The following is a 24,572-nucleotide window of genomic DNA, read 5'->3' as shown; positions in this document are numbered from 1 at the left end:
AGGGGTAATTGGTGGAGGTGAGTAATTCACACAGCGGCGGCCAATTATTTCGACGATGGAAAACTAATGAGGATTAATTACCGCGATTCAGTGAAGTTTAATATTTTGGGTTATCAGTTTGAAAATTCAATGGGATTAATGAAATGGAATTATTCATTTCGGGCTTGTGAATGGTGGTTAACAGCAATGATAGATCTATTCATTCGGAACCAAGGAAAAATGATGATAAAAATTCCGTAAAATCAAATATAAAAAAATTAAATAAATCTCCATCAATATTTCGCAACTAATTAGTATATTTATTTTATAATACAAAGACAATGTTCAACACATACTATAACCAGAAATGTCAAAACAAATAAACTTCTAATGATTTTGTACGTACGCCTGCTGCGGCGATTGCTGACAGTTAGCCAAAAGTACATTATTACTCGCTAAATTATCATCACCCGAATTGCACAACATACCGACTAATGTGTAATCGACAAATTGTGGTATTTCTATGTCAGAGACATCATAATTAGCGGAATTATTCAGTGGTAGTTGGATTTGGTTGTGTCTTGTGTCAATAACGTCACAGGTGTAATGACAGCGATCATTACTGGAGTAGAAATAAGGTTCTGGGCTTGAGTGATGTTGTAGTCCCCCATCATTGGATTCGGGGAAGAGTCTGTCACCGTTGATAGGGCTTTTTGTAACACTAGTGCCAATTAGTTGGTGATAATCATCGAAATTTGTGAATCCAGGGATATTTTCATTATTTGGACTTTGACTAGGGTGTACAGCAGGTTCGAGCTCTTTATCATAATTTTCAAGATGATTTTTGCTTATACCACAGGTGATGGTTCGATTTTCGTAGTTATAGGGTATCGGTTCGTTTGAACAAATTGGGAATTGGAGCCTTTCGTCCTGATTAGGCGCCTGGGAGAGACTCAAGTGACTACTACTGGAATCATCACTCAAGAGTTGATGCCAGTAGGCTTCCTGAGGTTGTTTTGATACTTCGTATTTGATCATACCACTGCCTAAGTCTAGGAGACTCGGCGGAGATCTGGCGGCTTCCTGGCTATTTTGGAAATCTGGTCTGAGAGGCTGATCCAACTGAAATATCTCCTCTGGCTGAAAAAGCTCACCCTGGAATACTGGGAAGTCAGGATATGAGGGCTCCTGGGGGACTTGATTTGGGAGATTATAGCCAAGGGTTGTTTCCTGATGACTCTGTTGTGGTTCTTGAAGCCAGAATGGCGTTTCTGTGGTAATAGTTTGCTGTTGGTAGAAGTTCGGTTGGTGCTGCGGTGGTTGATATGGGTGGATGGTTGGTTGAAAACCGCAGACGCATTCGAATGGCGGACAGGAGCAAGAGTATCCTTAAATACAAATGAATACATTAGTTTTAGTGTCTGTTAGTTTTATTTTATGCATTATCTATGTTTCATTGAAAAATATCGATTCCAGAAATATACAGCTAACGAAATTTCTCCCCCAATGGATAAATACTGTTGTAATTAAAATTTGGGTCGTTAAATTAGGATTATCGATTAATTGCAAAAAAAAATATACAGTGAATATTTTTAGTGACTCGGCACTAGTTGTAATAATTGTAAAAAATTGTAATAAAAGAAATTTATTCAATCAAAAAATACACACACACACACACACACACACACACGTTCAATGTCAAGTAAAATTTTCCAAATGGTGGCTTTTCTATACACAAGTAAAGCTTTAATAATTGACAAAAAAAAATACGAACCTTTGTCAGATATGAGTGGAGGGGGTGGCGCTGTTCTTGGTGGGGGCTCTAGCGGATCAGTGTTCGATCGTTTCGTAGCGCGAAGTGACATAAGCTACGACAAAATAGATCAATGTTAATGAAAATTCAGTGATAAATGTGAGGATTAATGACTATCTAACTATTCATCATGAGAATATGCATAATTATCTCGATATAATCTCAGCCACTCAAAAATAATCATCGAGCCGATATCAAGAAGGTTAGACATTATTAGACTGGTGAGTGCTTGTTAATATTTAAATTCTGTGATAAAGGTAACTGGAAAAATTTCTGACATAACCTTGTTTGTAGTATTTTTTCATCTCTATTGGTAGAAAAGAGTTGAGAGTCAAGCTAACTTGGCTCCTTTAAAAACTAGACAATTATTTTACTATCATCATCCGTACTTTTGAGCCAAGTGCTGCGTCACGAGCAAGCAGAGCAACTAGTCCTCTGGCTCGGCGAACGGCACCTGCACTTCGTCTCGCCTCGGATGTTGATTTGGCCTCTGGCCTGGGATGGTCGTGTTGACCCTTGGCTTGAAAAAATATCGCGTGTTCTGTATGTCGCCAAAAATGTGTAACCGGGTAGCCACAGTGACCCCGACACGACAACACCTCCAGCTTCCCCGTGCACTGTCTGTTAGGACATGGTTTTCCCTGTTGCTTTTTCCGGGCCTTATCACAAATCGCTGGTCTTAGGTGAACTCTACCACCTCCAGGCAAAACACAACCTTGTGAACACACCAGAACCCCGAGACACGATTTCTTCAGAATGCTGACATTGTGATTGTTTGTATTACGCATTGCCCAACCGGACGCGTGTCTTCGGGCTTCCTCGCAGTCTGGCGCGTAAATTTTACGCACGTGGCCATCGGCCCACTCTGACCATGTGTCGTATTCAGCTACCTGGGGACGGGAGGGGGAAAAAAACCATTGGCATTAATTACTGACAATCAACAGTCGCGAAATTTAGTAAAATTTCATAGCTCAGACCACAAAAATATATATACCCTCGGCACGTTAGAGTCATTGATATCCCATTCCTGATGCGGATGCTGCTGTTGTTGATTACCGGCAACAGTTGCTGACATAGTCGGCGAGCCAGCTCGACTCCTGCAAAATAAATACCACGAAATAATGAAGATATGTGGCAATTACCCGATCGAACTATCCACCCATGAAAAATTAAGGGATATAAATCTCAATAGGACGCTTCGAGACGCAATGGAGAAATAATTCATATATTTAACATATGACAACTGATACAGCAAAAAACAATCAATTATTTTAAATGAAATTGTATATACGACAATTACATATGAACATTAGATTTCGCTCAATATTCAATTGTAAAATATACTTTTGCAGTTAATTCTCGTCGTAACTAAGACTAGCTTGGACACGATTTAGGTTTAGGTAAAAAACATAATTATATGCAAAATGTCAAAAGCCTTAGATTACAAGAATAGAAATAAGTTTAATTATGATGGGCATGAGCATCACCTCTTTATTTAACATGAATAAAAAGAGGCATTCTTCTTTTCGCTGTTGGAAAAAAAAAAGTTGAAAAAAAAAATGTAATTTAGCATTGCGCAATTCCAACCCAGCAAAGGTGAGTGAACAGAGCTGGTAGGCGAGATAAAATCCCGATTTATGGTTTACGCACCGACGACACCGTCCACAACTCCATGCATGCACGTACACTATTGTACTATACTTATGGGTGTCCGTGGGTGGGCTGACAAGCTTGTTCACATACGTTTCCTTTCCGGATTATTTTATAATGATTTTTCTAGGGAATCGCTTGATCATTTTCAATAAGACGCAAATAAATTTTGAATTAATTGAATAATCAGTTGACAAAATTTGTCAGTCTTTCCTTTTGAGTGAGTTGGACGATTAAAATAATAATAATAATTTTATAAAACATGGTAACTTTATTTGGAAAATAATAATGCTGAGGGCATTTTTGAATATCGTGATACAAACTCTTCTAATTCTAATAAATCAGAGCATGTTTTTCCAGTGCAAAATTATTCTTCAAATTTCAAATAAAAAAAGTGAGGATTTTAACAATGTATAATTCACAGAAAATTTTCAGTAGCTTTATTATTGATAAATCATTCAATTTCCTTCAATCGTCAAGCTCCTGAAAAATCAACTGAATTGAATTCAATGAATGTTCTTACTATTAAATTCACAAAAATTTCTAGCTGTGTACCTAATTTTGAAGATAATATAAATATTATCATTTTATTCTATTTAAGTTATACGCAATAAAAATAATACGATTTATTTTCAAAAGTCCAAAATTTACCTGAAATTAAACAATATAAAGTGTTAAAATCATAATCGCATGGCATTATTAATAATTCTGAATGAAACAAAAAATTTTTTCAAATCAATAACACTTTTCCGTGAATAACTGGGAAAGATTTTAGTCTAGTCCTTTTACACTTCTAATAGGCGAGTGGGTGTACATCGTAACTGTCAGGATTTAACAGTGACTCGAGAAAATATCACGAGCTTCTCTCGATGGGTCATATATAACAGCAGTTGACAACCCGGAAGAATGTGTACATCAAATCTTTTAGAAATATTCGTAAAACGGAAGTCCTATAGGTATTTCCATTTCGTACATTCCTTGTTCTACATGATGAGGAGTTATGAATTTAAAGGGCGTAATGTAAAAGGTTATATACATTCAGAGTTGTACATAGAGAGTGAATGATGGCCCGGATCGGTGATAAAGTCATCGCCTTTAGCACCAGGGTAAGATGATACATTGGTCAGCGATCACCGAGCTAAGATTATGTAGGCAGTGTTTGTGGTAAAAGACATATGTGGTACATACTTGGCACGCACCATTATATACTCAGGTCTTGATCAACCCAAGGAGTACATACTTATTTACTCTTTGGTTGGATTGTTTTCGATGCTAACGACATACGTTAAATTGAGATTTGTGTGTGTTTAATACATTCGTGTTTTTTTTTTACCGATATTCAACGCGATACCAAAGTCTCACCACATATTTGGGTAAGGCCAAAAGATAGGGTGAATGGAACACGAATTTAACTGATGGCTTCATTTTATCGGGTACCTAGGTGTTTCCTCATTGGGAATTTTGCTTGAGAATATATTCAACTCGGGCATTTAGGGGTGAATGGTAATTTTATTTGTCTTTTAGAAAAAATATGTGACGCTTATCTAAAACTTCCAGGCACAATTACGGAAAAGATATGCAATTTTTGTTGAATGATTCCCTCCGTGCATGAACAATAATGATCTAAAATTAAACTTTTTTTAACATTTAATGGATTGTAAAAAAAATTCCTGATAAATGGGCTTGAAATGCAAAAATTCATTTACTAATTTTATATTCTTCAAATCATTTATGTATCTTAATAGCTAAATAATAACTATAATACAAGTACTACATTTTGTCGGTGAATCTCCATCAAGAAAAATTTTTCACAACAAAAAAAAAAAAAGATGGAGAAATCTTAGGCTAACCTAGCAACCAATAGAACACGACGATAACGCCTACACGGGAATAAGTAAACGCCCACTGATTAAATACTTATTTGACTAGTCTTTATAAAACGCTCTGCAATAGACATTCTACGAAATACAACGTTTTAAAAAATTTATTTACATAATTTCAAGTATAAATCGTAAAATTATCAACAAGGAATAATTCACATGCAATTTTTATTAATTGTCATATTGATAAATTAATTGAACTGGAAAATATTGAGGAATAATATAGTAATTTTTCAGGGTCACATGTTAACAAAAGTTATTAAATAATTTGAAATTTTACCCACCCATTTCTCTGTATTTTTTATTTGATTTGATGTTTGATCAAGATTGATAACATTGAAAGTGAAATTACCCTTCAAAGCATTTTGTAATTTTAATTTTTCCCCCACAATCGCATTCACTTTCACTAGCGTTTACATTGAAGAGTGTATCTGCCAGGATTTTCTGATTTTATTATTAATCGGCGGTAAATGCAACCGAAATTTATAGTTCTGTTTGGATATCAGGAAATGCCATGAAATTATGAATTTCAATGTGAAGATGCATTGATATTAGAGTGGAATTGCGATTCGATAAAAATTATTAGGACTTATTGTCGAAAAGTCAGAAAAAATATTCAAATCGTATTTTCATAAGAAAATCCTTGTAGAAAATCAAGTGTCATTCTACTTACAGCACAACCATCGCTGATTCCGATCGATAAGTTTTCAATCTCACAATAGAATCAGTCACTTGTCACAATTATCTCCTCTGGAAGCTGAATAATAGAGTTTCTCTCACTCTACTAGGAAAACACTGAATTTGTTCACTTAATGTTGACAAAACACTTTCTGACGATAAATTTAGAAATGAAAAAAATATATATGTAGATTATTCATTGATATGATTAACTCAAAGCGATAATTGCAGTAATATAATTGTTAAAACCAGCAGAACGCGCGTGCGTGTGTCCTCACGTCCCGATGAGAACTGAAATGACGTGTGTGACTGGAATCGTTGGCTTGTAGCTGAGTCTGGGGCTTCCCCTAGTCCAGTGTTTATTGAAGGTAACGCCTACGGGTGTGGCCAACCATCAGCCAATCCTAGCTCACCAGCTCCACCCTTTTTGTCATGTTGTAACCCCCCGGACGGAGCTACCCCAGGGCCAACCACTGAAGAGTTCAATCTACTTTGAGGAATTGAGGGGAGAATTAGTTAATTTTAATTCAATTTTTCATTATAATGAAAATTTAATGAAGCCACTTCCTCGTGATTTTTTCATTCAATTTTTTTTTATTTTTCTGCATTCGAAGAAAATGTCCTGGAATTGAAACGAGTGAGCATTTTAATGCATTTTATATTTCATGGAACATTGAGAGGATGGGGCAGTTCGCCCTGTGTAGCCTCTTCATCCCCTCGACAGGTACCCGCATCCAAAGACAAAACGACTCGCTACGCCTCAATCGAATGTAGAACCCACGACGCAAACACATCCGACATTGTGCACGCCACCAAACTTTTCTCTTTCCCTCGTTTATATCGGGTTCACGGGGATTTTAGGTTTCCCAGGATTTGGACTTTATCAAGAAACCAATGGTAATACAAGACAGAGAAGCAAGGCATTTGAATGGAATTAATTTCCTTACTTTATATAAACAATTTATACCTTGCACAAATTTAGGTGCCACATCCATTTAACTTTTCAATATTCGGAACGTGCATTGAATTTCATGTGGAATTCATTTTCAAAATAATGTTTTCATTACACATGATCATTAAATTTTCATGGAAATATTTACTCCTTGACTGATTTTTTTTATATTGTCAATGTTAAACTCACTTAAATTCATTCTTTCGATATTTCAACGTCAATTTTTTAGTTCATTTTGAAAATTTTCTAAATAATTGAAGCAATTTTAGTCTTACTTTCCGAATATATTAGTTTTTTAAAATAATGTCCAATTTCAACTCCAACGGAATTCGGAAGCAAGTCTTGGTAAAAAAAATTTGTATACGATTCTTTTTCATGCATGTGCGCTTTGACACCGGCATACTAGGCATTATGTATAGTTTAAGCTGATAGTACCGCTGTCACTTCCTACCACGTGGTGCAGGTGTCCCTATCGAGACAAAATTATCCATCGAAAACGGTTGATTTCAATTAAAAACAGACTGAAGTCTTATTTCAAAAGTTTTAAGGCAAATGGAGAAAATATATTATCAGTTGATTTGTTGGGTGTGTCAGTTTCTTCATCCGCAATCTCTCTTTTTCAGTGTCAAATAATTGTCCAAAAGCCGAGAAAACTCCGATTCAATTAAATGTATAAACAGCAGAATGAAAAAGTTAATTAAATGAATGACCAGAGTTTAAAAAATCTAATGAAATTTTAAAAAAATACAAAAAAAAAATGTGTACTCATGGTATGTGTAGACGAACTATATATATATATAGGACGAGTTGAAACGAGCGAGCACTCTCGGGGTTGGTTCACGACAATGGGGACAGTTCCGGACAATAGCTGCGGCAACAATCAAATCAGTGCTATCAGGCCCACCCCATTATCCTTTGATCCGCGACGCGCCTTGCCTCGCCTCACCTCGGTTGTGGGGCGGCAAACACTCGCTGATTGCCCCCCCAAACCCACACCCCCGTCTCCATCATACACCCAACCTCCGTCTTCCTATGTATATCTCGTCTTTCACTCTGTGTGTTTGAACAGCCCAAAACTGTGCTTTTGTGAAATACTAAACGTTCAATGCGAAAAGATACATCTGGATGTCAATTAATTAATGGATTATTTGGGCTTCCTATGTGTTCTTCTGTACAGAGAATTCTATAAAATGAATTTCATTCATTATTTTTCCTTTCAAATGAAATCATTCCAAATCACAATATTAAATTACATTAGAAATCTGAAACTTTGATGAATTCAACTCCATTTAATATTAATCAATTTAATAAAAAAAATAATAAATACAAGTCATGGAGTATACATTATAAAAAGAAATAATAAATAAAATCTCAAGATTGATTATATACTATGTGTCATATAAGAACAATTTGTGAAGTTTTTTGTTTTTCGTAACTGAGAGAGAAGGAATCAATCTCTGACAACGTTTTGATAACTCTGCTTTCCATTTATTTCTCTGTACATGACAGTATCGCTTGCTAGCTGCGTACAGTAGGGTTCAATCATTTGTGCAATGAAATTTTCCATAAAATTGAGTTCAATTCATCGTATCCGGAGCTCTTTGATGCACTCTATTGTTTTCAGCTCATGACATTGGTGATAACAATTTGAAATGACAAATTTTTAATGGCAATGTTTGCGTCTGAAAGGCAGTATTCATGGCAATTGTTAAATATTTCAAATTATCGGAGATTAAGTACGGATCTTATCGTAGTGAGAATAAAATTAGGAAAAAAAAAATTCTTTATGCCGACAATTAGATATTTATCTTTCTCCATCATTGTTTAGTCAATTTTGTAAAAATGAAATACTGTTTCTTTACGACTCGTTCAGAGTTTCGATTTAATTAAATGCGTGCGGCTCACCCGCTCAATTGCTTTCTACATTTTATGCTTACACTCATTTGGGAATTCTAGATATTTCAATATCTTGTTTCCTTTCTTCTTCTACTATAGGCTATAGGTTATAGGAGGATAGGGATAGGACATCTGCGACATTCGCATTGGTATACAGAACGAGTCGTGTAACACTAAGGCAACTACTGTTGAACGTCCATGAATTGTTTTTAGATATTTTCTCACCTGTCATTGCACGCACGTGCATACGCCTTTTTCAACACCAAACTCCATCTCTCGTGCTTAAATATCAAAGGAATTGTCACGTGGATAGATTTTTTAAAATTTCTCTAGTCTCGGTGAAAAGAGGGAATTTAAATGTTTGCATGTGATGAATACTTTTTGGAGATTTTTTTTTAGATGGGAAAATGACTAGGGATATGTAGATGTGTTAGGCGGGGACAGATGACAGCAAAGGGGTACGATCGGTTCTCGTGCCGGCTGCTTCCGGTTCATCCCAATGGCCTAGGGTTGTATTCCTAAATGGAAGGGTATCAAGAAGAGTCAAGTGGTATTTAGTTGTTAGGATTATTTTGAATGAATATTGACAAAAAATTGAAAAATGCTCTGGTTTTTATTAGACTTTTCAAGCTTTCTTAATCATTTCAAAATCATTGCTCGAAATATTTACCACTTAATCAGCGAACTTACATATATTTTTTTTAGAATTACTTTTTCGTAGACTCCAATTTTCCCTTCAATATTTACAATGTTATTTCAATTTCTATCAAGAATGAATTATTTTTTTCTCATGAAACAATATATTCACCCGGAGAGAGATATTGAACAAAAATTACGTAATTTTTTTAGTAAATCTGTAACTTTACAAATCTTTGCTCTCCCCGTATGTGATTTGAATAAAAATATAAATCAAATGTAAATTAGACTCAAAGAAAATTCATTGCATTTGGTTTGTTCCATCATGAGAATAGTTCTCATCATCGTCTAGTACGTATTATTATCTTAATCACCAATAAAATTAGCTGCCAGTGTCAGACAGAAACACGCGGCTGGAGGGGTGATGTTTATACTTCGGAAAAGTTAGGTGCGGTTTGATTAGGATCAAAATTATCGATTATCCAGGGTTTCTCACTCATTATTCCCCCCATTCCCTCTAAATACATTGCATTTCGTGGGAACATCATTTAATTATTCATTTCCATGCTCTTTTATTTTCAGTTTAGCTCAATTTAACTTGTACAAAGCAGGTAGAGAAGATGTTAAGGCAATCACTCGTTTATTTACTCTTCAACTTTTCTCACTTTCCATTAATCATAATTGGAGAATAAGAGAAATATTTTTGAAATTACATCCAATCAAATTGACATCCATCTCATTTCCTGGGATTTTTAGATCTTATAAAAGATGATTGACCGTATAGCTGAATCGTAAAAAAAATCCCACCAAATTAAAAAAGACTTTAAACCATGACCTTCTCGTAATACATCCAGGCATACTAGTCCTTGGCATTCCCTTTAATTCAACATATCTCAGGGCTTATAAGTTTTCGTTTTATTTCATGGGATTCGTGCACCCTCAAGAACTCATTGTTCGTCAATTGAGCCTTGTTTAGACTGGGGGTTGCCGACCAAATTGATTTCAATTGGTCCCGGGGACGATTCTAGTCACAATCGGATACATTCTCAAACTTGGGTGTAAAAAAAAAATTCAATGTTTCAGAGTGCCTCGAGAAAAGACATAATGCATTCATCGTAATCGTTTCATGATACGGGATCATTTTCCTTTTTACCTGACGCTTTTTATCGGGGTTGTCGGTTTTTTTTATGAATAGGAATATTTTTATTTGAGTCATAATTTTTGGGGTGAATTTGAGGGTGATGTATTGAAGCACCCCCATTAACGACGAACAGGATTTAGTTGTCACTGATTTGAGGACTTTAGAAATAAAAAGGAAAATACAAATAATCCAGACAAAAACTTTTCTCCTCATTCTTTAAATTTCTTTTTGTGACAATATTCTCCGTGGGCAAAAAAGTGGATTGGCTTGGGAAATCAAAATTATACACTATCAAAATAAATATAGAAAAAAATTAATCTGGAAAAAAGCTTGAAGCTGTGTTGAATCAAGTTTTGAAACTTTTTTTTTTTAATTATTTTTATCATTGAACGCTAAATGAATGATTCCGGTTAGATTCCGCATCGGTGACGAGCGCGTGGCTACCGAAAGGGTTGCATCTCATTGCGAAATATTCAGTAAAAATAAAGCATTGACCCTTTCTAAACGGGCTGACTCCCCGTCGATCATGATCCTCAACGGCGCAGAGATGACACGCGCATCAAGTATAAATTGTCATTAAAAAAATTTTATTTATAGAAGGGAAAACTGACCCTTGGCTAGTGAAGCCTCACTGAGCGTACTTTTGAATTAATCATATGTATAGATTAATTCAATATTGTATCACTCTAAGCGTATAAGAGTAGGTTTGGAGATGATTAAATATGAGGTGAGTCCGAAGGTATAGTACAGGAGAGTGATTTGTAAGTGATGTGAAACATGTTATTTGATACGTGCTGAGGCAGTATTGAAGGGGTTATCAACAAATGTGTTCAAACATATAGGATGTCACCGGTCGGTGTCGTATGGGATACCAGAAGGGGTAGATCTAGGGAGAAAGGAACAAGCCCCCTTTTCCGTCAACAACATCCAACCTTGGTAATCCTTTTATTCCATCATGATACTGTTGTGAGCATTGAGAATCAATTCCCATGCTATTTTACAATTGTATTGACAAGTCATTATTATTTTGGCATTCTTATTATTTACTGCGAGGGGGGAAATTTTTGTTTTATTTTTAACTGATAATTATCCTTCAATGTAGTGGGAAGTTTTCAATAAAAATTACTGAAAGTGTGAAATTTATAATGTCTCTTAATAAAATTGCTGTATTAATTTGTCCCAAGTTTCCAAATGAAAATGAAGTAACAATGACTCAGGCTATACTCTTATAAAACAGGAGGTTCATTTTTGTTTGACTGGGAGATTTTTGCCATTCAAGTGACAGATACATTTGAATTTTTATTATTCCCAACTTCAATGAAATTAAATTGTTCATCATGAATAATAATTTGACAATTTTAATATTGAAAGATAGTTGTTAAAAACAATCTCCAATATCATTGGTTTTTACCATTTAGCTAAGGATTAAGGCCCGTAAATTCTATAGCTTAACAAACCAATGTTCAAAATTCTTACCCTTTGCACCAACCTAACGAAAACTCCTATCCCTTACAAAAGATCATTTGAAAATCGTCCAGTCAATGCTCTGACAATGAGCCATGGACTACCCATTTTTCTCATTCCGGTTACTCCTCAAAACGCCACTAAAACCAACTCAATATATCATTTTTCGAGTGTCGACTGGTGGAAAATGCATCCGAACACCCAAAATCTCACAATCTGCAGGGATGGGATTATTCTAAAACAGCAATATACCAAGTTTTGGCACGTGTTTCACTCCCTTTAGAAGTATTTCCAAACCCCATAGGCTCACCGAAAATGCCGTTGTGCTGTCAGAGAATGGATGATCGACGGACATTCTCATTCTACATACCCGTGCCCTACAGCTTTTTTTGTAAATCTATGGTATGTTAGCAGTAACTCTATACTGATCATTGAATAAAGAATATCAGGAAGAATTATTGGCTGCAGCCGGCTTTCGCGAGCATGGTATACATGTTATATGATGTTACATCGTTTTAATAACTTTTCTTCTGGGTATAGTTGAAAGCCTTGTAATTGTTCAATTTTACCTTTCGATTATTTGACTGTTTTATCGATTTATTATCATCTGCAACTATAAAGTGAAATATCTTTCAACAATACCATACATGTTGAGAATTGAAATGAGTCTTTACGTGTGAAATAGTGACTCCCAGTACCGGAGATGAATACCATTCGAATAAGCGGATCGGTCATGTCACGCATCATTGGTTTGTCAAGCCGCCCACATCTATTCATGTTCTCACTATCAAGTTATCATTTCGGGTTCTCATAGAATCTGTCGTCCTTTCCTAAACCACATGCACGATGTTATTTACGAAATTAATGGGCACCAAAATAAATACCCTTCATTTTTATCTAGAAAATCTTTAATTCTATTCAAATATTAAATTTTTTAAAATGAAATTTCATACATAACACTTTTATATATTTAAAATTTTGCACTTTAAACGATGTATGAAAAATCTAGCCTGGACGCGCTTTTTTTGTTAACTCGATGAAAAAAATAGTGTGACGTTCTCTGTTGGTGATCTATTTACAACACAATGCTACACTTACTCAACGAAATTTGAATACAATTTTATTATCTTGAAATTATTCGTAGCCCTTAATTTTTTTATCTATTAAGAAAATTAATGAAAAATTGCAAGAGAGAATCGATTTGAGTTTTCTTGGTTTTGTCAACTATAACTTTTCATACATCTTGAAATATCGCAACAATGTCTCACACTCGCCCACTCCCTCAAAAGTTTGGTCATTCATGTATAGGAAATACAAATGTAGAAATGAGCCACTTGAAAACTGAAGTGAGCCTGTGGTACATGTTTATGGGGTAGCTCGGTGGATGGGTAGCGTATTGCTGTTCGCCACTGGGGGGCATCGTGTACAAACGCTTCTAACAGAGGATAGAAGAGTACTACTAGTAGTGCCCCCATCGTGACCCGTTCGGGTGAATCTACCCTTATGTGTAATATCAAACGTTTATGTATAACCATGGGAAAAATATTCTTTAAATGCCGTTTTTACTTCAATGCGTGAACGATTCATTCATCCTTCTTTAGATATTTCTTTGTCGAGCTATTCAACTTCTTCAATTGATATATTTTTCCTATTTATATATGTATATATATATACATAATTCCGTTTCCAATTTCAATATTTTTTTCTTCTTGCAAAATTATTTCTTGTTATTACAGAGAAAATTTTATTACAGAGTTTCCTCTGTTGAAGGTGTTTGAACATAATACAGACAGTATCATTCTTTCAATTTAATTTTAAGATAAATAGACATTACCAATAAATTTTTAGATGAAATTCTAAAACAAAAAAAAAAAAATAAAGAAAAACAAATTTTTTTGCCACGTGGTGGTAGTGATGCCACCAGGTGGTCATTTACGGTCACGCACGGAACGTTTGATACAACGTGATAAAAGGCCACTTTAACGTCCCCTCAATGGCCCACATTGAATGCCAAAAAGATGTATCACGTTGTCTCATTATTCCTTAATTCTGAATTAGTAGTAGTCATAGTACTGGTCGTTGTAGTAATAGTCGTAAGACTAGTAGTAAAAACAACTATCATTGTTCTATTGCCGAATTAGTAAATAAAGGGCCAAACTGATAGTTTGCTCGGTGTCGAGTGTGATCTTGGAGCGGAATAGTGACGGCACAAATGAACAAAATTAAGGGGCTTTTAAGCGGTATATCCAACAGATAAAAAGGGAAGACGGCTCCGTTAGGGGATTCGATGGGGGGAATCGAATGATCGGGCGTTTGTGTACGAAGGGTACCTCTTTGATTGGTGTGGGAAGATTCACCGTGCACTACAATCCATCCATCCATCCCTCATTTTTAACGAAAAATACAAATGGGCTGCCCTTCTTTCATTTTTCTGTTTGTTTTCCTTTTCATTTCACATTTTGTGAATGTAGATCGTTGAAGTATTTGACATTTCACCTAGAATCGGTATTCAACATTCAAACTTAATTAATCGTCTATCCAACGATAGTATATATGGAGATCTGTTTATCTCAACTGTGTCATAAACACGCCTCCAGTGAGCCTCGGACATGTAACGTCCGGTATTGTCTAACAACCAGAGATGAGATTCGGTGGGGGTTGGAAAGCCGCTGTGACAAAGGCCAAAGCCCCTAAGGTACAAAGCCAACATTAATATGTAGTGGAATACGACCCTCCCGTCGACTATATTCCTGGAGATAGTACCGAGTTGATTTCATCGCTTGGACAAGTTGATCCGAATCCATCGCTGATAAGAAATGTGTTTGAGAGAGAATACCGGACATTTTGCGTACTAACGATGTTGTACACTTATGGTAGAAATATATTTTATGAATAAAATATTCAATTTACTTTAGATAGCAGACTATGTTGAAGAATCAATGGAAATTATCGAAAAAAAAAAAAGAAAAATTAACTTCTAATGAATTCACCAAGTAAAATTCAATACAAAATGAGAGATGTAATTGAAATTGAGTGTAAAATACAAAAATTGTTGAATGTTCAACAATTTTTCAATCTCGATGCACAGTAAGGGCATATAATTTGATTGGACCTTAGCTTTATCAGAAGAAATACTTTATACCTCCTGTAATTTGGGGGTAGCTTTGAAGAGCGTACTCCCTCAATTTATTTTCCGATCTTCTGAGATTAGAAATAATTACAAGTATTTTCACCTGAAATTTTCACAGTAATTTTTTAGCAGTGTAAATGTATAACATCCTATGAAAAAGATTTATAAAATCTAAAAACTTATTTCTACAGCTAATGCACTTTTTTCTCCATGTTCATCATCATAAAAATAATTCTACGACTGTTTCTACCGTCACGCTTCTCGTCAAACCCCTAAAAAATTCTAGCGCATGGTCAAACATCCCCGGAACACATGTGTGCGCAGACTCACAATGCTGTCTGCGTGTCATACTCATTTCTCTCTCCCTCTCTCTGAAGACCCTTTCTTGCATGGGGGATGGACGCCCTGCAATCCATCCGTATTAATACTGGGAGGGGGGTCCCCGGTTAAATACCATCACAGCAACACCAGTTGCGCGAAGTGGTAATCGCTTCAATTACGTATGGAAATTTACTGATTCATCCGGAGAAATTCGGCAGTCATGTATATATGGATTTTGTATATTTTTTTTCTCGGTGCTTTGTCATGGATCGCTAGCTTTCATAACGCTTTCCTTTCCACGCATCAGTTGCGCGCCAGACATATATCATTAAGCACTACTTATTGATCAAGTATTACCAACAATCTGAGGAGAATTTCCCAATGATTTTATTTCTATTTTTAATAATGTATATGAAATGTTAAGAAAGTGATGCTAACACATGGAAAAACATAAACGTACATTATATTTATGTGTGTATACGAGCGTTATTTATGTGAGAAAAAAACTGATTAATCGCATCTTTCCGGTGCACAAGGCTATAAATGAGGTTTCAACTTCTCACAGAATACCGATATGAAAAAAATTATATTTTCACAAGTACATTAAAAACAATTTTAAATTAACTTCATTTATATAGAATAATATGAGTAAGATATATATCTCATATTTTTTGAATATATTTTTTATAAATTTGATACATATATGAAATTGGTATAAATTATATACTTTTCGAATGAGTATCTATTAAGGGGATAGGCAAAAAAAATTAATGTTTCCCCATAAACATTTCAGTATTGACACTAGAATTTCTCTAAAAATGTATTTCCGTATAAAAATAGGGTAAACCGTATCGAATTATTTAGGTGTCATCGGTTCCTTCACATCACACAGATGGAGATAAATATGTCTCATCATCACTATCGACTTTATGGCGTCGATTGCTGACTTATGTCGATACATTAGAAATGACAGTGCATCGATGCACCAAATCGAATTAATTACACGTACAGGTACACTCGATGTAATGACAAATGATTTTTCGTATAGATAACAAGGGGGAGAGTGATGGTTGCAGTTTCCAATAGACTAGAATATTTTCAAATCCACTGACAATTGCTCGCTAAGTTCATCAAATGACACATAAAAATTATGAAAAAAAAATCAATTAACCCGATGGCACGTGGCAATGGCTGTCACGTCGATAAATGCCCGACAGATAAAAACTTGACAATATAATGTAGCGGTGGAAAGTCCGCAGCTATGATAATCAGCCCGTATGTTATAATCATAATGTATTTGTTTCAGAAGTATTATCGTTTTGTCCCCGTGGTTCACCTGCTCTCTCGCATGATACAAGTTACTCGCTTCTATTCTCAAATGTTATGTTGCCACGCGTACAAGCGTAACATCGAACAGTTTCCTTTCCATTTAAACAATTTTCTGGTCCTTGTTTTGTTTAAATTGCCGTACCCTTCCACCCGCAACTCTACATTTTAAGAGAGTACGAGACAAAACGAGCTCTATGTAAAATATGAGTTTTTACCGAAACGTTAACTACTTTTATAATTTCCCTACTGAAATAATAGACTAGTAATATTTCATTAATATAGTAGTGATCAATGAAAAATACTCTCATTAGTATTGTTATGTATTAGTCATTAATGAGATCATTGAACGATCCTCGAGAAAATTATATTAAGAGACGCTATAACGGCGAAGGAATGCATGAGTATAGCCCCTTTGGGAGGAATTGAAGACACCTGAGGCGCCACACACGTTGCAAGTAATTCTAAACGTTGAGGGCCACGTAGAGCCCTTTATGCAAAAGCCCGAGCTGCACATTGCTCGTCTTGCGACATACCGGAGTATAAAAGAAATCTCCTCTGACCCTTTTAGTTGAAATCCTCGGATCATCTTTCTATTGATGGCTAAAAACATTACTAGGTGATTATGCTTTGAGTGGGAATGAATGGCGAAACATGGATTATGAATACCTAGGGGATTTTTAAATTGAGAATTGGTGGTTTCATCAGAAGTCCAATAATTTTTGTATCTGACACTTTAAGAAAAAACCTTGCAAAATTATGCCGAAATTATAAAGTTTCATTTGCAATGAATCTTGACTCAATGTTCTTTGAATCTGACCAATGTCACTACGCTTCCGATTATCGAAGGGAATTTTCTCTTACTCTATTAACCAGAGCAGTATCATGTGTTTCTTAGCAAATCTATTACGCCCAACTTACGCTAAGACTTAGTAAGTTGGGTCTAAGTAACATTAAGATCCAAAAAATGAAATTAATTAGCCCATGCTTCCAGCATGAAAACATTGTACATAAAAAGAAAGAGATAACTATAGCATTCACGCTCCATTCACTAGTCAGGAGAATCCGTAGGGTGGAGTGGGCTCTACGTACCACGAAGTGTCAGTGATCTATGAATGACCACCAAATGAGTAGCAATATGGTCGAAGTTCATCTCGCCATTCAGTCAAGGGTGACTTTTTCCGGGGTGCAATGAAAGCCCTAGCTCTCCTAGGTCAACAGTACGGAGGAAGGCACACTTAGCATAGGCAAAATGGGAAATCAATATGAAAGGCTGGATGAAATAAAAAAAAAACACAAATACAAATTTATTACTATTCCTTGCAGCTTCGAACTCAATCGAAAGGAGCTAATCAATCAATCAAATGTTTCTTTTAAGCTACTATATAAGAGAACTGATTTTTCCGGAGGGGGGGGGGGAATAAATTAAAAAAATAAATAAACTAATGAATCAAATTTTAATTCGTGTCCATGGATAAAGCTGAATGCTGCCTACATATCGGAAAATCAATTACAATAAAATTGTGAAATGATGGGGAAAGCCGGAACAAATGAATTCCGTTACATTTCCAAAGGACAACCTATTGGTTGCGACTGTCGAGTGGAGTTAGAGATTGTGTTATACCTGTAATAATGGGGGGAGGAGAAGGGCTTGGCGGTGTGTTTGGGGGGCTCTTAGAGTGAGTTGAGGCGCGCGCTCCTTGGCTCGTGCCGTTAATGAGCCCGCATAGTGCGTGGCATTACCGCGACGTGTTTCAAATGCACAAACACAATCATCACTAGCCCGAGAACATTGGGGTGGTGGCCTGTCGCCGAGTGATACAAGGCCTTTTGGTCACATCGGTGTGTAAGAAAGCGCAAATAAAACTACCACTCGGTGACAATCCAAACACCTGCCTGCGGTTGGACGAACTGCGGCTGGAGGTAGTATTGCTGATAATATGAACGTGCTGGATGTGATAAAGGAGTAGGCTAGATTTTTAATTCTGTATTTTCATTTTTTTTCCATAGAAATTGTTTTTCTGTGTCAATGGTATCCGTATACAGAGAAATAAGGGAATTGACATTAGAAACTCTTTATTGAACATTTAGAAAATTTCTCTTATACATTATGTATTTGTAAATTATTTGACTTTATTTATTGATTTATGAATTATTTTCTCAATGATTTTTTTAAGAAATAAAAAACAATGAATTTTAGTTGAGTTATTAAGGATTAAAAACTCTTGCTTATTGTAAATACTTGGAAAGTGGTTGTTGAATGCTCCATATGTTGATCACGCACCAGAAATAATGGCATAAAATCAATGAGATGAGAAGTGAATAGTCGAGGGAGGATGCGCGCACAACAGCGCATAAACCTTTTTACAAAAAGGGCCTTGTCACTCTGCGGTTTTTTCCCATTTTGGCACGCGCACGAGCGTGCACCGTTTGCTCTCTTCTCGCCCCCTGCACAAAGGAGGGGCCTTTTCACGAGTAAACGGATATCCCACAAAGCACTTCATTGTACGAAATTCAATACTCGGTGAATGCCGAAGAACTTCATCGGGACATCGTAATGTCCTGTTTAGAGAAAATAATTTCGCCATTATGGTTTTTTTTCATCAGTTGGGAATTCGTGGGGCTAAGCGAATGGAAATGGGTGGCTTGGTTATTGGTATGCCACGATGGTTATTCTCCAGATCGATTATTGAGAATTGAGGTCACACGTTCAGTGATTTCATACTGCAGTTGGAGTACACACATAGGAATTCTTTGTTTTAACTGAAAATTCAGTTTCGAGCCGAGCCGTTCGAAATCAGTTGATTGAAACTGGTTGCAAGAGCGAAAAGAAATCTCCAGCAGGTACTAGATGTAGGTTAGGGATTTCAAGGACGCCATGTACCCGTCCCTCATCTCCAATTCTTGATCTCCCTTCCATCAAATCTCCCGTATGCGCGCATCGGTGCTTCGTCTTCCTCAGTGAGTTAAAATCTCCACATCGCCGTAGGCCGTCCATCCATGCACGCACAGCACTGTCGTTCAGGTCGCGTGCCGAGACCTCCCTCCGTGATATATATATATATATATATGTAAAACTTACTTTCCTCTCCTCCAAGAGCTAGCGCATATTAACACCTTGATTTAAATTCATATTCATTTTAGCGCACTGAGCGCAATAAGAAATCACCCACTTGCCTTCTCGGTTTATTATATTTATCATGAGTCGTGATTGAAATATTCCAGCAAGGCGAACTGTACGGCTAACTTGTAGTATGACTTTTTTCGTGAAAATTCATTATAAGAGCCAATGATCAATGGTGATGATTAATTTATTAATCAATGGATTTGTCGTATTCAGTGCTGTACGCGAGATTTATGCTAATCTTGCTCAAGACGAGACCCGCTCGTCGAGATTACACTGTTGCTTACATTTTGAATTTACCAGCGATTTCAAGTATTTGGTTAAAATTTTGCTTAAAACACATAATAATTCAATCCATCTGCTTAATAATTCAGGTCTTACTCCCACATTAGCAGTTAGAAAAACTGCGATTGGGTTTGTACGGCATTTGTAACATTATTATTATAATGGCAGTATATACAATTATATAATTGGAAGATGATGATAGATTATAGATTATATTATTATAATTTTAATATTCTTATACTTCTCCGTCGGTATAATAATTCCTTGATTATATAATTGCCATTCAAAATCTAAAGGTTTGAAATTTTTCACAAAATACTCCAATGCTTTCAAATAAGAAAAAAACCCGGTGGGAAAAAAAAATTTGTTTAACAGAGAAAATTTTAGAATAGTATTAAAAATTATTTTCATTAAACGTGAAAGAGACGAATTGTTCATTATGAGCATGCCCTCCAATTTCTGTAAGATTGATATCAGCCGATTCTGCAGCATTATAAATTAAACAATTATATTGCCATTGAGAGCGGTGCCTTCATCCAGCCAAATGGCGCGATGATATCGAGACTAATTCAGGCTTAATTCGACACTCTGTCTGGCGAAGGGAGAAATGTGGATATGACCCTTCCAGTGAGCGTGTCCGAATGTGTTTAATTTCTCTCCACACCCCCTCAGTACCAATTAAATAATGATTCAGATCATATTGCTCGAATTTTGGAAAAGGCACTGATAAAAAATAGACTCCAATAAGGGGTTTACAAGGTAATTGCCGACTAAAAGCTCACGTCACTGCGGATACTACCCGAGGTGTCATGCAGCGGTTATAAAAAATGGAGAAAAGGTGTCCACTTGATTTTATCTCCTATTGGGAAACGACTGTGGGGGGTCAAAGAAAGACAGTTGAGACAGTTGAAGAAAGTTTGGGAATCGCAACCCTTGTATCTTAATAAATAATGTGATATCGGTTTTTCACATCTTCTTCTGGTATCCTTCATAGATATTTTTCTCCACAGCTGTCAGTATTAACTTTCCCCAACAAAAATCCCTCCAACGTAGTTGGATATTATTTTCACTCTATTTCCATTTGATTTGGGAAGAACATTCGGAAATTTTCTCAATGAAACAATATTTTATTATATTAAGGGGAAATTAAGGGGAATTCCTTCCGGCCTTCATCAATTGTTCAACTTGATAAAATCTTTCTTTAATATCAATTATACCAATGAAAATCTAGCAATATAAAGCATGTTTACCATTATGATTATGATAGTCTAATCACAATAAAATTATATTTCAATTAAGAAAAAATGTCAAAGCTGATAACTAAAAAGAATTTATTTTACGTTTACAAAGACTCAAAATACAAAATAATAATGAAAAATATATATTTACTTATAAATATTGATGAATTCATTAACGTTTTGATGTTGAAATGTTAAAATTCAAGTCCACTAAACTAGGCAAAATAGATAACGAAAACCATTACATTGCTTTATTTAATAGAGTGTCATATTCGGATTACCGGGCGTATTTAAGTGTTTATTTCACCTCTGAAAAAAAGGAAAGAAGGTGGACAAATTATCAGGTGGAGTGTCACAACAAAGGGATTTTTTCACCTCCGCTGGATCACTTCACATGGAAATGTAAAATACGGCTATTCGGAATAATAGTCTCATGGGGCTGTGAGATCTCCACCCCACCACGCGACCATGCCTTCTTGCATTGGTAGGAATTCTTAGGTGGTCAAAGTCACTAAATGGTCAAGCGAGTGAAGAAAAATCTATATCCAGATAGACAGATGGATTCAAAGTAAAGGCCTTTCGGGATTTCAACTTCTGCCTTTTTACGGATTTCTTAAGCCTATTTTTTTCCTTTCATTGTTGGCTTGGATCCTTGGAGAATCAATGGGAGGAAAAAAACGTCTTACATTGGCTGGGGAATCTATGGATTGAGAGAAATGGAGATGAATAAATGAGAATATAGTGTCCCTCATCGAGTTCTTGGGGATTCTCACACCATCAATTTTTAGCACTTGATTCTTTATGACCGTGTGATTTCTATTTAGTTACAGGGGATTACAGAGATCAGTTTTTTTTTCAACATGGAGTACGTCGTTCAATCGTTGATAAATTGATTTTTGACAATATTATGGCATAGAGAAAAAGAATGAATGTGTGCTTGATTCTATTGAACCTCGTAAATGATTCAAGTTGAATAATGTACTTTTGCTGTTGGTAAATTGCTCCTGGAATGTAAAGGTAAATATATTCAAGTTTTTTACATCAATAGATTATATGAAATTTTCATTAATTTTCTTGCTGATAAATCATTCAATGCTCTGGAACATTAACGGAAATTGAATTTCTTCGGTACACAAAAGAAGGAGAATTTCCAAGAGATGTGAAAATTCAAATGGATCTGTTGATTAAATTTCAAAAATTTCTAACAGTTGAAAAAAATTATTAATTTCACAAAACTGAATGGTGATTTTTTTTTCATCTCTTGGACGAGGACTGTTATTAATACAACGGCGACTGGAAATGCTGAAGGTGGTCCAGTTGAGGCTCGGTAGGGGGGAATCCTTTCCTGCAGGTGTATTTCTTCAATGTTATATACGAAGCCATGCACTACGAGTCTAATTAGCCGATTGATGATTAGGGGGGAAATGAACGTCGATTCTGTTGAAATCCCAAAAACCTTTCATTTTTTTAAATTCTTCAAAACACTCAATTTATTAGCGAATCATTTATACTCTAGTTGGATGATACATATATTATTCATTCATCTGTATTAGCAAATGGATACAACGCTTAAGTTAAATATCTATCGATGGTTAGTTTTATTTATACTTGTATGCTGCAGTCGTTCAAGTAGCAACGAATTTACTCAATATCAATTTTCTAGTGTCTTATAGAGATGAAGAGCATCTGGCTCTTATCTTATTCAATAATTTGGATGTTTGTTGGCCAATTGCTATTTCATAATTATTAACATACTGTAATTTTGCAATGGCTGCAAAAATTAATACACATTGTAAATCTTAATCTTCGTAATCGTAATCTATAAAGAGGGTTTTTATTTGAAAACCTGAATTGATTTGCAACTTAAAAAAAATAGCGAGCCAATTCACAAATTAATACTCTATCAGAACATTTTCCAAGCATCCATTCATCAGGAGTTTTAAATACCCTCGCAGACAATTCAAATGTACACCAAGAAAATGAAGAGAAAAAAAAAAAAGAAAAACAAAACAAAGGCGGTAAAAAATAACGTATTACTTTACGAAGGAACGGTCGATTCTAAACCATGCGATGAGTATCTTCGCTGCAGCTGCAATATTTTTCCTAGACACGTTAACCGCAGAGTACGCTCATACCTCCGTCGCATGTGCCGCAGAGAATAAAAAAAAGGAAAATCGAAAACGTATGGATTATATGTACCGCACCGGTGAGCAAGTTTCCGCAGGGATTTTTTCCAACTTTTATACCATTATACCTTTTATCATTCAGACATATTCACCTGGCGCTCGTAATTACCGACGCACTGTCACACATTTGCATCGGATAATATGAACAACTTTAGTCGTAAAAAATACTAATCTGATTATAATCAAAAGCATTCCTTTTCCCTATGCTTATTATATTAGTTTAATCGAATAAAAAAAAATATTTCGTATTTTTATTCGTCTATCACAATTTGAGGATTACAATCGCGTTGATGGGTATTTTCTTATAGAGGAGGCTTAAGACCATACCAAATCAAAATTGACTTTTTTTGTAACGTGAAGAAAGGGGACCCCTCGGGATCACCCCGAGCCATTTTCAGTACACATGCAAATGTGTGAGAGTCCGCGATAGAGCGAGAGAGAGTTATATCATATAATTTCACAATCAAATATTTCTCCATTCTTTTATTTACTTTCTAATCTTTTCATTTCCCTTACACCTTGCTCACTCTCAGTGTACCTCTTCGTCTTCTTTGACACATCCCTCTGATACCTACCGGTGTCTCGCAAAGTCACAATAAGATTTTCTCAAACACGTAGGGGAGACGAAAAAGAATAATGGAAAAGGTACGTGTGAGTTGTTCGATGGTTAAGTGATCCATCATATGTGCAGTGAGAGACGCAATTCTTATTCTGTCAATTCAGTAAAGAGGGCTCGATCCCACACATTAATCTGTCGTGTAAACCGTGGGATCAAGATAACATTCGGATGTTTTTTTCTCTTTTTTTTACAGCGTCTCTGATGACAAAATCATTCTACTTTTCGAGCAATTGTAGAAAGGGAATTTTTTATGG

At 35.7% G+C, this 24,572-nt stretch overlaps 2 protein-coding genes across 5 annotated transcripts in view; one reads left to right on the top strand and one right to left on the bottom strand.

The window, feature by feature from the left end:
• Positions 1–273: 273 nt before the first annotated feature.
• On the bottom strand, positions 274–6,787 carry LOC135162443 (uncharacterized). The gene is made up of 5 exons (XM_064120910.1): positions 5,996–6,787; positions 2,787–2,889; positions 2,182–2,682; positions 1,754–1,847; positions 274–1,367 (listed from the first exon to the last, which is right to left on the bottom strand). Exons 1-5 carry the CDS (start codon positions 6,004–6,006, stop codon positions 367–369), a joined length of 1,710 nt encoding a protein of 569 aa, XP_063976980.1. The 5' UTR covers positions 6,007–6,787; the 3' UTR covers positions 274–366.
• Positions 1,790–24,572, top strand: part of LOC135162448 (meiotic recombination protein SPO11) — a 31,838-nt gene continuing 9,055 nt past the window's right edge. For 3 of the 4 annotated variants that reach the window (XM_064120923.1, XM_064120922.1, XM_064120926.1), the window contains exon 1: positions 1,790–2,013. The gene's annotated coding sequence lies outside the window, so the exon portion shown is untranslated. The remainder of the gene's footprint in view (positions 2,014–24,572) is intronic. The other variant, XM_064120925.1, reaches the window with a different exon arrangement.

This window comes from Diachasmimorpha longicaudata, chromosome 5, assembly GCF_034640455.1.
Source record: "Diachasmimorpha longicaudata isolate KC_UGA_2023 chromosome 5, iyDiaLong2, whole genome shotgun sequence".
NCBI lineage: Eukaryota > Metazoa > Arthropoda > Insecta > Hymenoptera > Braconidae > Diachasmimorpha > Diachasmimorpha longicaudata.
Note: the sequence above shows the minus strand (reverse complement) of the source record. Positions and strands in the feature narration are given on the sequence as shown.

Excerpts from the sequence above, each read along its gene's own strand:
- LOC135162443 (XM_064120910.1), bottom strand. Across the intron at positions 2,683-2,786 it reads ATGACTCTAACGTGCCGAGG|GTAGCTGAATACGACACATG; the intron begins GTATATATATTT and ends TCCCGTCCCCAG. Across the intron at positions 1,848-2,181 it reads ACGCAGCACTTGGCTCAAAA|CTTATGTCACTTCGCGCTAC; the intron begins GTACGGATGATG and ends ATTTTGTCGTAG.